Raw genomic sequence first — 12962 nt, 5'->3', positions numbered from 1 at the left:
GTATTTCATTTATATGCATAATTTGTTACTCAGTTAAATGATCTTGTCTATTTTATATCTTTTTAAACTATTTCCATTAAACCAGCTAATTGGGGCAGCCGCTTAAAGGGTCAAAATGTACTGGTTCCAGTGAGTCCCAAATTAACAGGAATCCACTGTATATATTAATAAAAATAAGTAGGGCAAAAAAGGGAGCTAAAATAGTGAGGTAGTGTTCACAGGTTCATTCTCTGTTCAGAAATCTGATGGCAGAGAAGAAGTTATTCCAGAAATGGTGAGTGTTTGTCTTCAGGCTCCTGTACCTGCCCTCTGATGGTAGTAATGAGAAGAGGGCACATCCTGGGTGGTAGGGGTCCTGAATGATGGATGCTGCCTTTTAGAGGCATCGCCTTTTGAAGATGTTCTCGATAACGGAGAGGCTAGCGCCCATGATGGAGCTGGATGAGTTGACAACCCACTGCACATTTCAGAAAAAGTTGCAGAAGGTTTGGTGAAATGCAAAATCCTGCCTTTTGTGGCAGATGGAGCAAAGGTGCTCAACGAAGAGATGCCCCAATCTACGTTGGGTCTCATCGATGTAGAGGAGACCGCACCAGAGCACCAATACATGACCCTGATGAATGGCTTCGGCCCAAATCATGACTGTTTATTCCCCCTCCATGGTGTACTTACTCGTACGGACAGGAAGATGCATTCGTGACTTCTGAGTAAGATGGTAGGTTGTCCTTTCTTCCAGGGACCAGATAACCCCACCCATGTTTTTCTGCAAAGTGCAGTGGGAAGCCGTCCCAAGTCAAGCGCATCAGCTTTGGAGTGACCCTCATCTGGAGGCTTATGAGGCTGGGTCCTGGCAACCACTGTGGGTCATTCCACTTCAGACACATCTTCCGATACCATCTACGACCAGAGCAAGGAAATGGTGTTAAAAGTGTTACAGGTCTCTGTCAGCAATTTATTAATCCACTTTATTTTAAGTTTAACCATTGCTGACTACACACTTCGGGTTAATGGAGCCTAAATCAGTATTTTAAACAGTAACACAAGTGATCCTGCAGATGAAGGAAATCTTAAGCAACACCCACATAGACACAAAGTGCTGGAGAAGTGCACCAGGTCAGGTCTATGAAGACAGCTTCGGGCTGAGACCCTTCATCGGGACATTAAAGTGAAATAGTCTAACAGTTCCTTATGCACAGCTGTAACCTTAAAGATGAGCTTTATTTGTCACATGTACACCAAAACATAGAGTAAAATGTGTTGGTTTGCATACAACAAATACAGTCTGAGGTTGTGCCAGGGACAGCATACAAACGTCCCAATGATGTTGGTGTCAACGTAGCACGTCCACAACTTACTAACCCTAACCATACGTCTTTGGAATGTGGGAGGAAATTGGGACACCCAGAGGAAACCCACATGGTCATGGGGGAGATCGTTCACACTCCTTTACAGACAACAATGGGAATTGAACCCCAGTTGCTGCCACTGTAAAGCATTACACTAACTGTTCTGCTGCCACACTGCCCCCTTCACCATTCTCCTAGGCACTGGGTACCTCACCCTTCTGAGCACTGGTCTGCTTCAGATGATGACCAATGATGGAGCTACATAGGGCTTTACCTACACCTGATTTCCAGAAACACGTACTTTCAGCAGACATCAGCTACTGTATAGGAACAGGAATCCTGTAAAGGTTTGGACCTCACAAACCCAAAGCTGTCAGCTTGACTTTTAAAGTGGCAATTAAAGCAGTGAACAGGAACGTCCAAGAATAATATTTATCTGGACTATCACAAACCATCTGAACTGCCTCTGAACAGACCGACTGCTACACAGAGGTTTGTGGATTTGAAGCCAAATTCCTGAAAGAAATTGGCTCAGCAACAGGTATTGAAACTGTCACAGTAGTATTCTAAAAGGATTTTACTGATCTGCAGGGATAACCATATGGAAAACAAAACCATAATCAGTTTAGATGAAAGCTTTAAACTCAAAAAGGTATCAATAACAGATATGAAGGGGCTGAACCATGGCAAATAGATATACAGCATACATTCAGTCACCCTTTTATTAGGCATCTAACAAAATGGCCACTGAGTGTATGTTCATGGTCATCTGCAGCTGTATCCCATCCAATTCAAGGTTCAATGTACTGTGTGTTCAGAGATGCTCTTCTGCACTGCACTGGTGTAAAGCGAGGTTATTTGAGTTACTGTCACCATCCAGTCAGCTTGAACCATTCTGGCCATTCTCCTCTGACCTCTCTCATTAACAGGGCATTTTTGTCCACAGAACTGCCATTCACTGGATGTTTATTTTGTTTCTGTGCAAAAATCCCAGGAGATCAGCAGTTTATGAGATACTCAAACCACCCCTTCTGACACCAACAAGCACTCCACGGTCAAAGTCACTTAGATCACATTTCTTCCCCCATTCTAATGTTTGGTCTGAAAAACAACTGAACCTCTTGACCATGTTTGCATGTTTTTCTGCATTGAGCTGCTGCCACACGATTGGCTGATTAGATATTTGCTTAATGAACAAGTATACAGGTGTACCATATAAAGTGGCACTGAGTGTATAACAGTACAGCACAGTACGACCCCTTTGGCCCATGATGTTGTGAAGCACAATCAATCTAACCCCTCCCTCCACCTATTTATTACTTCCATGTACCTACTTAAGAGTCTCTTAAGCATCCCTCCTACATCTGTCTCTACCACTACCCTTGACAGTGCGTTCCAAGCACCCATCACTATCTGTGGAAAAATCCTACCTCTGAAATCTCCCCTAAATTTTCCTCCACTCATCTCACACAAATATCCTCTTGCATTGGCTTTGCTGCCGTGGGAAAAAGGTGCTGGCTGTCCACTCTATCTATGTCTCTCATAATGTTATACATCAAGCCACCCCTCATTATCCTTTGCTCCAGAGAGCAAAACCCTCGCTCACTCAACCTTTCCTCATAAGACAGGTTCTCCAATTTAGGAAACATCCTGGTAAACCTCCTCTGCACCCGCTAAAGCTTCAGGGATTCCTAAAGTGGAGTCCACAGACCCCTTGCTTAAAGGTATTGGTCCATGGCATAAATAAAGTTTGGGAACCCCTGTTCTACATCCATCCTACAATGAGGTGACCAGAAATTAACACACGGTTCTAAGATAAAAGGGAGCTACATTGCAGAAATCTGCAAGAAATGAAGACCTGGAGATAAATAAAAAATAAGAATCAGAAAGGCCAATGGAATATTGAACCAGAATCAAAAATCAGGCTTAACAGCACTGGCATATATCATGAAATTTGTTAACTTTGTGACTGCAGTACAATGCAATACATGATAATAGGGAGAAAAACTGTAAATTACAGCAAATATATAAATAAAATCATTAAATTAGTGCAAAATGTAGAAATGAAAAGTAGTGAGGTAGTGTTCATAGGTTCAATATCCATTCAGAAATCAGATGGCAAAGGGGAAGAAGCTGTTCTTGAATTGTTGAGTATGTGCCTTCAGGCTTCTGTACCTCCTTCCTAATGGTCTCAATGAGAATGAGAAGAACATTGGCCTTTATTTCTGGTAGATTTGAGTACAGTGAAATAGAAGCAAGCTAGCTATACAAAGCCCTGGTCAAATCAGAGTTCAGGCACAGAATACTATTCACGGTAGCACGCTTTAAGAAGAATATATTGGATGGAGGTATTTACAATAATGATGCCCGATCTCCAGAATTTCACAAAGCTGTGAGGTGTTCTGTGGATTTGACTGAAGTTTTCAGGACAGTAGTTATAGCTGGTGATCTTTGTACAGATACTTACAAGGAAGATGCCGTGACTTGAGGACCGGAGTTATAGGGAAAGGTTGAACATTTGAACTCTATTCCCTGGAGTGTAGGAGAATGAGCCAAGATTTGATAGAGATATACAAACTTATGGGGGGTCTATAGGGTAAAGCAAGCACACTTTTTCCACTAGGGTTGGGTGAGACTAAAATTGGGGGTTATAGGTCAAGGGTGAAAGATGAAATATTTAAGGGGAACCTGAGGGGGAAATTCTTCACTCAAACTGTGGTTTGAGTGTGGAACAAGCTTTCAGCAGAAGTGTTGGATGCTGGTCTGATTGCAAGAAAAGTTTGGATTGGTATGTGGATGGGAGGTCTACAGTCTGGGTGCAGGTCAATGGGATTAGGCAAAATAACAGTTTGATACGGACTAGATGGGCTGACGGGTCCAATTCTGTGCTGTAGTGCTCTATGACTCTCTGACTCTTTGTAGTTTATTAATCTTATGAAGGCATTCAACATAAATAGATTTTTTAGATCAGCCAACTAACCCAGGATGGCCTGGTAGGTGCTGTCTCCTCTTTGGAAGTAGACTGACAGATTGTTGTAGATTATTTAGGAGGGCTGTATTTGTAGCGACCTTCATCTCCTCTTCTTCCTCTGAAGGAGGTCCTGGGTCTTGACCTGCAAGAACATAATTTGCAATATCACAAGAAGCCAGAACAGATGTTCAGATGTGGCAAATTGGGACAAGAGACAGTGTGTTTCATGAAAATATGACAACAAAATGCAATAGGTGCCTTTGAATTGTCTCCTCCACCTCCACCAATGAACTGATGTCAGTGATGCTGATAGAATACGTGACAAGAAATTTCCACACACATATCTTATACACTGCAATAATGATCGGACAATTTATTCCAGTGATATTTGCTTGAACAGTAAATATTCGGAAGGGCATCCACTGATCTTCCCCCGCTCATCTCCTCACCTGCCCATCATGTCCCTCTTGTGCCCCCCTCCTCCTTCCCCTTCTCCCATGGTTCACTGTCCTAGAACCATAGAACACTACAGCAGAGAAAACAGGCCATTCAGCCCTTCTAGTCTGTGCCAAAACTTTATTCCACTAGTCCCATTAACCTGCACCCAGTCCATATCCCTCCAGACCTCTCCCATCCATGCATCTATCCAATTTATTCTGAAAACTTAAGACTGAGCCCGCACTTACCACATCAGATGGCAGCTCGTTCCACATTCCCACCACTCTCTGAGTGGAGAAGTTCCCCCTAAAACTTTCCCCTTAAAGCCATGTCCCCTCGTATTTATCTCTCCTAATCTCAGTGGAAAGAGCCTACTCGCATTTACTCTGCCTATACCCCATATAATTTTGTAAACCTCTATCAAATCTCCCCTCATTCTTCTACGCTCCAAGGAATAAAGTCCTAACCTGTTCAATCTTTCCCTGTAACTCAACTCTTGAAGACCCGGCAACATCCTAGTAAATCTTCTCTGCACTATTTCAATCTTGCTGATAGCCTTCCTATAGTTACGTGACCAGAACTGCACACGATACTCCAAATTTGGCCTCATCAATGTCTTATAGAACCTCACCATAATATCCCAACTCCTATACACAATACTTCGATTTATGAATACCAGGATGCCAAAAGCCTTCTTTACAACCCTGTCTACCTATGACACCACTTTCAGGGAATTATGTATCTGAACTCCCAGATCGCTTTGTTCCTCCGCACTTCTCAGTGTCCTACCATCTACTGTGTATGTCCTACCTTGATTTGTCCTTCCAAAATGCAACACCTCACACTTGTCTGCATTAAATTCCATCTGCCATTTTCTGACCCATTTTTCCCAGTTGGTCCAGATCCCTCTGCAAGCTTGGAAAGCCTTCCTCGCTGTCTACAATGCCTCCAATCTTAGTGTCAGCAGCAAACTTGCTGATCCAATTTACCACATTATCATCTAGATCATTGATATAGACAACAAACAACAATGGTCCCAGCACAGATCCCTGAGGCGCACCACTGGTCACAGGCCTCCAGTCTGAGAAGAATCATCCTCTTATCAGATTCCTTCTATTTCAGCCCTTTACCTCTTTCACCTATCACCTCCCAACTTCTTACATTATCCCCCCTCACCTGGTCTTAACCGTCACCTGCCAGCTTGTAATCCTCCATCCTTCCACCTTCTTATACTAAGCAACATACGCAAAATGCTGGAGGAACTCAGCAGGTCAGGCAGCATCAATGCAAATGAATAGATAGGTGAGTTTTGGTCCTGAAGAAGGATCTCGTCCTGAAACATCAACTCTTTGTTCTCTTCCATGGATGCTGCCTGACCTGCCGAGTTCCTCCAGCATTTTCTGTGGGGGCTGTTTACTACCATATTTTTATGCAAGTCACCAATTTAAACTATAACCTACCAACAGGTCAGGCATTTCAGGTGAAAGTGCAGAGTTAAGATTTGGAAGAGAATGACCCTATAGATGAATAAATGGAGATACAGACTGAAAAAGAGTTAAATAACTTGTGTATGCCACTGGATCATTCCGTGATTCAACTAAGCAATGTGCACTTATATAATGGGTCCCAAAGAACTTCAGGTAAACATCATACAAAGTGGGTGACTACGCTGAATCTTTTTATTATATTCAGTGTTATTCATTTTATTGCACATATACTGAAGGTGACTGAAAACTTGATCCTTAACCTTTGAACCAGCTCACCACTATTATTTCATTGGGAAGACAAACATTGGTTAAATTTTTAATGTCTTTCCAGTGCGAATACATTCAGGGAATTTAGCTTTCCCATTTTTATGATTCTGGGATGGCACGGCAGTTCTTCATTTCAATAGTGAGAATGGAGGATCGAAGAAAACTGGGCAGAGTGGGATACTCGGTAGGACTGGGAGGAAATTCCCTTTCTGGAATGCTTCAAAAGCGCCATAGGTCTATGAAAGCAAAAACTTCACGTCATCTTAAAAAGCAGCAAGTCTGATCAATCATTCTAGTTAACCCTTCCAACACCCTCTATCTATAAACCCCATCATGGCACTGTAGATACACTACTGGGCAAAAGTCTTAAGAACATATCTACAGCTAGGGTGCCTAAAACTTTTGCATAGCACTGTACTTGTGACTGTGGAGCAGAGAGAGAGTTTGTAAACCTGGCAGGAGCAAAGGATGTTGGAAATGGCAAGGGTGGTGGTGCAGGTATAGACACACCCAGCCCTTAGAGACACCAGGCAAGGTCATTTGATTACAATTGGTTTATTGATCATTATAGAATGATCTGGTGTTATATCTGGTGTTTCCTGCTCCCTCCCCTCTCCCTTCCCCTTTCCCCAACCATGATTCTCCTCTCCCTGCCCCCTTTCCACTCTCAGTCCACAACAGAGACCCATAGCAGAATCAGGTTTATCATCAATCACGTCATGAAATTGTTTAATATTATTTATATTATATAAAATATATTATATTTATATTATAATATATATATATATCTAAGATATTTGCACAGTACTGTACTCTAAACCACATTTTATAATTCTATTTACATTGTAAATACATGCTGGCATTTATTTATTTATGCACATATTATTTCAAGTCCATCCTTTAACCTCTAACATTATTTGTTTTGTATACGGTATAAAATTCTTCAGTTTTTTAAAATATTCTTTGTTCTGTATAACTGTTGAATGTTGTTCTTGTTGCAAGCCGTGCCCTGACCAACACACCACAGTACACACCTAATACATCTAAAGATAGTCAGCGAATAAAGTTGATCCTTGATCCTTTCTGCTTTGAAGTGCGGTTCCGGTATTGACCTGTGTGTAGTCAGCTAGAAAATAATGCACCAGTCGTAACATCATTAAGTTCCCCTCCAACCACTACTAAATGTGACCATGGATTCCACTAATAGCATCATAGGGGCATTATTTCTTGCGGTATCAATTAATCTGAGAAGACAGGCTCATTTCACTTGATGGTTTCGAAGTACAGAAAACTCCTCACGTACCATGACTAAATGAAAAAAAAAAGAAATTTGTAGCCTCTAGATTGGTGAAACCCTGATATAAACTGGGGACCTGCTTTGTCAAGCACCTCCACTTCATCCGCCAAGAGCCGAATTTCTCAGTGGCCAACGATTTTAATTCCTATCCCCATTCCCGTTCCAACATGACAAGGTCACTCTCAAGGTGGAGGAGCAGCACCTCAGGTGTCCAGGTAGCCTCTAACCTGATGGCATGAATATCAATTTCTCCTTCTGGTACTTTCTTCTCCCACTCCTTCCCTCTTGTTCTATTCCCCTTCTCACCTCTTCTCCCCTCCTGCCTATCACCTCCCCCTAGTGCCCCTCCTTCTTCTCTTTCTCCCATGGTCTTCTCTCTTCTATTAGATTCCTTCTTCAGCCCTTTACCTTCCCCGCCCATCTATCACCTTCCTTCCCCTCCCCTCACATTTTCATCTGACATCTTCCCCTTCCTTACCAATCCTGAAGAAGGGTCTCGGCCTGAAATGTCAACTGTTTATTCATTTCCATAGGTGCTGCCTGACCTGCAAGTTCCTCCAGCTTTCTGTGTACATTGCTCTGGGTTTGCAGCATCTGCAGAATCCCTTTTATTTATGGAAAGTAGGCATGCACGGTTCATTTCCAGAACGTCAGGCTCTAACTGTGCTGCTGAGCTTGGTGCTGGAGGCCCTGTAGTTCAAAATCTACATCAATGCTCTGGATGAGACATCCGAGGACAACACATCTAAGATGGTCGGCGATTAAAAAGCTTGGTGGGGAGGAGGGCTCTGAGTGGGTTCCATGGTGACTCAGCAATGTGCAGCATGGCTGACACAACGGTTAGGGCTGCTCCCTCACAGCTTTAGGAACCAGGTTCGATCCTGACCGCTAGTGCTGTCTGCGTGAAGTTTGCAAGTCTTCTGAGCGACGACACGCTTCTGGATATTCCAGCTTTACGCACTTCCCAGAGTGTGCTGGATAGATTACAACTTAGTATAGGATCAAGGTCTCTTCTGGGGAGGGGGGAAGCTTTTGCTGTTGCTTGAATGGTGGGGGGTTGGTGCGAGTGGGGGGGGGGGAAGTGGGGGTTACTGCTTTTGCTGCTGTTTGTGCAAAGGTGGGGCAGGGCTTCGATGTTTCTATCATTCATTCTATGGGGTCTCTTGTTTCGTGGACGTCTGTGAAGAGTGTGAATTTCAGGTTATATACTGCATACGTTCTCTGATATTAAACTGAACCCTCGAACATTTCATGTAAATTTGCATCAAGATCAGCACATCATGAGGTGAACTGACTTCAACGCTGTACTATTCTACATTCTTAATCAGAAGACAGTGTCTCAAAATAAGCGACTGGCCACTCAGGACTAAGCTCATACATTTCTTCTCCCAGAAAGCAGAGATTCCTTGGAATTCTTCACCTAACTTGGTGTGAAGGCTCAGGCATCGAGTATATTCAACAGAGAACAATAGATACTTGGGACTGAAGGAAATCAAGGGATATGAAGTTTGAGCAGAAACGTGGCACTGATGATGTCTTGTAATGTTCTTGAATAGCAGAGCAGGGGCAAGGGGCTGAATAGCTTGCTTCTATTGCTTATGTTCTTAATCTCATTTAAGTCTACTCTGCATTCAAAATACACCCATCGCACAGAATTTCTGTTTAATAGGTTTGATAAAGGAGAAGGTAAACAATGTTAATGAACAGAACAACATCCAAATCTTTCTAACCTTCCTCAAGCTCCACCGTTGAAACACAATCTTTACCCTCAGTGTTGCAAACCGATGCCTTTTTTTTCCTCGTGTTCTTCTTCTGCTTAAATTCCTGGACGTCCCATTCAAGGTCCCACAGCCAAGGATCATCTTTGTACCTGGGGAAAGAAATATTGTACAATGACAAATACATACCACACCTCTCGGGCATACAATCACAGGAGTAGATGATTCCCAACTGTGTCATCATGAGCCCCAATTTTGACTTTAGCATGAAATTCTCTTTTTTAAATCAGCGAGTCCATATCCTTTTTGAACATATGCCAAACCGCAGATATTTCAGAATTTGCTGCTTTGGAAAGCAGATTTTAGTAACTAATACAATTGCATTAAGCTTTGGTTGTTATAGCCGTGGATTAAAAATCCTCTTTACATTTTAAAGCATTTCACACAACAAATGCTGGTAATGGAACGAAATGTGGCTGCAAAGCATTAATCTCTATACTTCAAAACTTAGATGTGACTATCTGGCTGCAGTGTCTCAGGAGGGTTGACCATAGAAAACATAGAAAATAGGTGCAGGAGTAGGCCATTCGGCCCTTCGAGCCTGCACCGCCATTTATTATCATCATGGCTGATCATCCAACTCAGAACCCTGCACCAGCCTTCCCTCCATACCCTCTGATCCCCCTAGCCACAAGGGCCATATCTAACTCCCTCTTAAATATAGCCAATGAACTGGCCTCAACTGTTTCCTGTGGCAGAGAATTCCACAGATTCACCACTCTCTGTGTGAAGAAGTTTTTCCTAATCTCAGTCCTAAAAGGCTTAGCCTTTATCCTCAAACCGTGACCCCTCGTTCTGGACTTCCCCAACATCGGGAACAATCTTCCTGCATCTAGCCTTTCCAATCCCTTTAGGATTTTATACGTTTCAATTAGATCCCCCCTCAATCTTCTAAATTCCAACGAGTACAAGCCTAGTTCATCCAGTCTTTCTTCATATGAAAGTCTTGCCATCCCAGGAATCAATCTGGTGAACCTTCTTTGTACTCCCTCTATGGACCATAATATAGGGGAGCTCCTTTCTTGGGACTACTTCTGAAAGTACTTCAGAACCTTCGATTTATTGTGATGGACAGAGGAGACTTGGTCCAACAACGCCCAGGAATAGCAGAGCCTTTAAAAAAAACCCTCTAAGCACCTGAGCCCCACAAATTCCAGATTTATGTAGGTGTAGAAATCTAGAAAGCAAATTTAAAAGGTACCTCACCTTTCACCTTCCAGCAACTGACAAGCATCGTTAGCCAGGTTCATGAGGGATTGCTTCATCTCCCACTGCAGTTCCTCATATGTCCCCTGCGCCTCATCCTGGTAACGCTTCCAGTTGTGGTTCACAGGAAGGTAGCACTGGCCCATTTCCAGCATGCCGGCAAAAGTCACTGGGTGTGGGCACCTAAGCAGGAAGAAACAAGCACAGTTAAGTCTTCTGTCTTCTTGATCCACCACAAAGGAATATAGGCACATATAAACTATAATGAAGGCCGTGTATTCAGAAATGATGGGAAGCTGGACAGCTTAAGATAAAAGAACCCTGAAGTGCAAGTGATCATAATATGATCAAATTCACCCTGAAATTTGAGAAGGAGAAGCTAAAGTCAGATGTATCAGTATTACAGTGGAATAAAGGAAATAATAAAAGGCATGAGAGAGGAGCTGGCCAGAATTAATTGGAAAAGAACACTGGCAGGGACGGTGGCAGAGCATCAATGGCTGGAATTTCTGGAAGCAATTTGGAAGGCGTAAGATATATACATCACAAAGAGGAACAGGTATTCTAAAGGATGGATAACACAACCATGGCTAACAAGGAAAATCAAAGACAGCATATAATAGAGCAAAAAATAGTGGGAAGTTAGAGGATGGAAAATTTTTAAAAACCAACAGAAGGCAACTAAAAAAATCATTAAGAAGGTAATGATGGAATACAAAAGTAAGCTAGCCAATAACATTAAAGAGGATACCAAAAGTTTCTTCAGACACAAAGTGTAAAAGAGAGAAGAGAGTGGATAATGGACTGCTGGAAAATGATGCTGGAGAGGTGCTCATATGGGACAATGAAATAGCCGTTGAACTGAATAAGTATTTTGCATCAGTCTTCACTGTGGAAGACACTAGCAGTATGGTGGAAGTTCCAGGTGTCAGGGGTCATGAAGTATGTGAAGTTACCATTACTAGGGAGAAGGTTCTTGAGAAACTGAAAGGTCTGAAGGTTGCTAAGTCACCTGGACCAGATGGTGTACACCCCAGGGTTGCGAAAGAGGTGGCTAGAGATTGCAGAGGCATTAGTAATGATCTTTCAAAGATCTGGAAAGGTTCCTGAAGACTGGAAAATTGCAAATGTCACTCCACTCTTCAAGAAGGGAGAGAGGCTGAAGAAAGGAAATTATAAGTCAGTTTGTGTGACCTCAATGATTGGGAAGATGTTGGAGTCGATTGCTAAGGATGAGGTTTTGGGATACTTGGAGGCATATGATAAAATAGACCATAGTCAGCAAGGTTTCTTCAAGGGAAAATCCTGCTTGACAAATCTGTTGGAATTCTTTGAAAAAATAACAAACAGGAAAGACAAAGGAGAATTGGTTGATGTTGTGTACTTGGGTTTTCAAAACGTCTTTGACAAGGTGCCATACATGAGGTTACTTAACAGGCTACAAGCCCATGGTATTACAGGAAATATTCTAGCATGGATAAAGCAGTGGCTGACTGGCAGGAGGCAAAGACTGGGAATAAAGGGAGTCTTTTCTAGTTGGCTGCCGGTGACTAGTGGCGTTCCACAGGGGTCTGTGTTGGGACCAATTCTTTTTATGTTATATGTCAATGATTTGGATGATAGAATTGACGGCTTTGTTGCAAAGTTTGCAGACGATATGAAGATAGGCAGAGGGGTAGGTAGTTACTTTGAAATAGAGAAGCTACAGAAGGACTTAAGGCAGATTAGGAGATTGGACAAAGAAGTGGCAGGTGGGATACAGTGTCAGGAGGTGTACGGTCATGCACTTTCGTAGAAGAAATGAAAGAGTTGACTATTTCCTTAATGGAGAGAAAATACAACAATCTGAGGTGCAAAGGGATTTGGGAGTCCTTGTGTGGGATTCTCTAAAGGTTAATTTGCAGGTTGCGTCTGTGGTGAGGAAGGCAAATGTTAACATTCGTTTCAAGAGGACTAGAATATAAAAGCAAGGATGTAATGTTGAGACTTTATAGAGCACTGGTGAGGCCTCACTGAGTATTGTGAGCAGATTGGAGCCCCTTATCTTAGAAAGCATGTGCTGAACCTGGACAGGGTTTAAAGGAGGTTCACAAAAATTATTCCAAGATTAAACAGCTTGTCATATGAAGACCATTTGATAGCCTGTATTCATTGGAATTCAGAAGACTGCGG

General features: G+C 42.5%; 1 protein-coding gene across 5 annotated transcripts in view; it reads right to left on the bottom strand.

Moving 5' to 3' along the window:
* The window catches only part of polg (polymerase (DNA directed), gamma), a 74721-nt gene that overhangs the window by 43346 nt on the left and 18413 nt on the right, over positions 1-12962 (bottom strand). For all 5 annotated transcript variants that reach the window (XM_072278124.1, XM_072278127.1, XM_072278126.1 and 2 more), the window contains 4 exons: positions 10791-10973; positions 9537-9676; positions 4327-4459; positions 673-897 (listed from right to left, as the gene is read on the bottom strand). In XM_072278124.1, the coding sequence (XP_072134225.1) occupies positions 673-897; positions 4327-4459; positions 9537-9676; positions 10791-10973 (681 nt within the window). The remainder of the gene's footprint in view (positions 1-672; positions 898-4326; positions 4460-9536; positions 9677-10790; positions 10974-12962) is intronic.

The sequence above is a fragment of the Mobula birostris genome, chromosome 14 (assembly GCF_030028105.1).
Source record: "Mobula birostris isolate sMobBir1 chromosome 14, sMobBir1.hap1, whole genome shotgun sequence".
Classification (NCBI taxonomy): Eukaryota; Metazoa; Chordata; class Chondrichthyes; order Myliobatiformes; family Myliobatidae; genus Mobula; species Mobula birostris.
This window is presented reverse-complemented; position numbering and strand designations above follow the sequence as displayed.